This window comes from Fulmarus glacialis, unplaced genomic scaffold (assembly GCF_000690835.1).
Source record: "Fulmarus glacialis isolate BGI_N327 unplaced genomic scaffold, ASM69083v1 scaffold5972, whole genome shotgun sequence".
Lineage (NCBI taxonomy): Eukaryota > Metazoa > Chordata > Aves > Procellariiformes > Procellariidae > Fulmarus > Fulmarus glacialis.
Window position 1 is genome coordinate 64,368 of NW_009199724.1, and position 2,968 is coordinate 67,335.

Below are 2,968 nucleotides of genomic sequence, written 5' to 3' on the forward strand. Positions count from 1 at the left end.
ATGAATTTCCCATGGACCTATTTCTGCAGCCGTCAGCTCGACAAAAACCCATTTAACAGTAGTTTTGCTTGATTCAAGGTTGCAGAATTTGGCCTGTAGTCATTTTTGGGTCCTCTTGATTTGATGCCATATGCTGAAGTGCTAAGCATAACTTGGCAGGGGCTTTCCCCTCCCCCAGCATCTTTTGTTTGGTATAGACATTAGGAAATAAATTAACGAGTAATGCGTGCTTTTCTTTACAGCAAAAAGAAGGAAAAAGTTTTTCAGATAAGTTTCTGAATCATGAACCAGCAAAGATTTATAATAAAAAATTTATATGCAAACCTCTGCAGTGTACTGAGTTTAAATCAACCCCATTATATAAAGACCCTTGCCTTAAAACATGAAGTCAAATGCAAAAAAACCTGATTGTAACCAGAGCAAAAATCTGATTGAATACAGCAGCAGCCACTGCTCATTAGTAAGGTGTCCCACGGACAGCTGTAAAAATCTGAAATCACCCCCACACAGCTCTAAAATTTAATTCTTGTATGTAATAAGTGGAGGAATAATGTAACTACACCCAGCTCAGTCCCTGTAAAATATTTCCCAGATTTAAAGTTATTTCAAGTGTAAAAGGAGGACTACTTATCTGGAGAAACTATACAAACACCCCTCTCTATCTCCCCAGCTGCAAAAGTATGAACAGTGTGCAAGACCAGAAATCTTTATGGACAAAAGTTTATCTTCTGAGTTTTCATTCACACTTTTTTCTTTAATTTTTAAATATCCCATAATTCATTTTTTTTTCAGTTTGTATTCCTAAAGGGCCAGGTTTGTGGAGAACTTAGCAGAACTCATATAGATAAATAACCTGGTAACCATTCTTATCCCCAAAAGATTTAGATTAATTTGGATACAGCTTTGACAAACATTAAATCTCTTCTTTAATGATGTTCCTCAAACAAAACAGTTAGCAAAATATCTGAATTTCCTTGTATAATGTCACATTTTAATGTAAACATCAAATAATGTACCAAAAGTTTTACCGGAAAAAAAAAAAAAAAAAATTAAAGCGGCACAATTCTTTATACCACTGGAGAAGGGGGGAGGAAAAAGCCAGATTACAAACATTTACACATGCATAGTGGAAAAAAAATTAAACAAACAAACAAAAAAGTATTTTACTAAATTCACGCATTTTTTTTTAAAATAGTTATTAAATCTACTAAGCACCAACATACCTAAAAATTTATTTTCAGCTTCATGATTCATTTAAAAAACCTATCAAATTAACTTTTCAAACAAGCTTATATTACTAGCTTGTCCAAAAATAAAATGTAGAGTTTTTTTGTTTTTTATTGGTTTTTTTGTTTTTTGTTTTTTTATTGTTTATTTTAAAGTATACCAATACTTTTTATCTGAATGTTTCCAAACAATGGCATAGGTGTCTGCAAAGAATGCCTTTACTTTACCCTACAGTGGATGGAAAATACAATACCACATCATACAGAATCTAAAACTATAAAAGTCTGAGAATGCAGCATCCCTTCACAAAAAAGCTGATAAAACTGAAAGTATTTAGAAGATGCTGCACCTTTATTTAAAAAAAAAAAAAATTAAATGAATTTAAGCAGAAATAACATACATTTTTACATTAACTGGCCATTTCTGGTACAGAAACCCAGCATAGTATGCTAATGTTATTGAATAAATGTAAATGCTACTTACAATCTTCTTAAATACAATTTAGACAAACTTTTTTTTTTACTTTTTTTTTCTTTTTTCTTTTTTTTTTTTTTCCCCCTTTTTTAACGTTGTACAGGTAACCTCTCAGCTGCTAGTTTAATGCAACATATCATTAACATTACACAAATTAAAAAATAACGTGTGTGTGTCTTCCTACAGAAAAGCTTCCAAAAAACGACCCACATCAAAAAAATGCAAAATAATGGAATATAATTAAAAAAATTAGTTGCAAGTCTAGCAGCAAAGCAATTAAGTGAGGATATATTTACTAATATAAACAAAGGGAATATTTGCAACTACAGGTGAAGCCCCAACTATCTTATATCTACTGACACAAATAAAAATTAAATTCTCTCTAAAAAAAATAATCTGATTATTTAAAATAGGAGTAAAAGCCATTGCTACCTGATGAACTACCTAGGCTAAGTTCCTGAAACAAAGACAAAGGGTCGCTATTCTTTTTTGTCTGCTCAGGAGGAGGTTTGGGCTTTGGCGGAGCCCGCAGAGCACTTGCGTAGGACATGACAGGCTTGCTCCCACCAGCGTTCTGCTGGCTGTTGCTGTTTGACTCGACGATCTGCTTGTTGGGCATGAGAGGTGGGAACTGGCCAAGATGTTGTAGCACGCTGTAGTTGAAGGAATTGGATAGCTGTATGTTTTCAGCCTTCAGGTGTTCCTCCGGGGGCCTGACCGTCTTCGGTGGAGCTGCGAAAGGAGTAAGCAGAGTTTGTTTAAACGAACAGCTCTGACTTAGGAAATCTATCTACAGTAACCCCAAAGCAAGGACAAGGGGTACTGAAACTACCTCTTCTGGTAACCCTCCCCACCACCAATTTTCTGTGTTTAGTCACTCTTGGTCCTAGGAAATTTTATAATTAAGTTATCTAGCTTCATTTCCAGCTATTGGATCTTGTATTATCCTTGTCAGCAATGCTGAGATGACTGACGTTCTTAACCATATTCTCCATGTGCATGTACCTACAGAGTTCGTAACAGTGAACCTGCAATTCTGCATAGGTGGATTTAGCAGATGCACTGAAGGTAAGCTGCTTCAGAATGGGATATACTCTAATTTAAACACTTTATCCCCTGAGACAGCACAAAGACTATTTCATTCTTCTTGCTTTATAGCTTAATAGGCTAAAATTAAAATTTACAGCACCACATATAATTCATTCTCAAACAGCAATTCAGAGTCCTGAATGCCAACCAACTAATTATTGATATTTTAGTCTGAATG

At 34.5% G+C, this 2,968-nt stretch overlaps 1 protein-coding gene across 1 annotated transcript in view; it reads right to left on the reverse strand.

Annotated features, from left to right (window-relative positions):
• Positions 1 to 788: 788 nt before the first annotated feature.
• HELZ (helicase with zinc finger) overlaps positions 789 to 2,968 on the reverse strand; it is a 72,605-nt gene continuing 70,425 nt past the window's right edge. The window contains 1 exon segment of the mRNA XM_009573344.1: positions 789 to 2,433. Coding sequence (XP_009571639.1) covers positions 2,102 to 2,433 — 332 coding nt within the window. The 3' untranslated portion in view covers positions 789 to 2,101.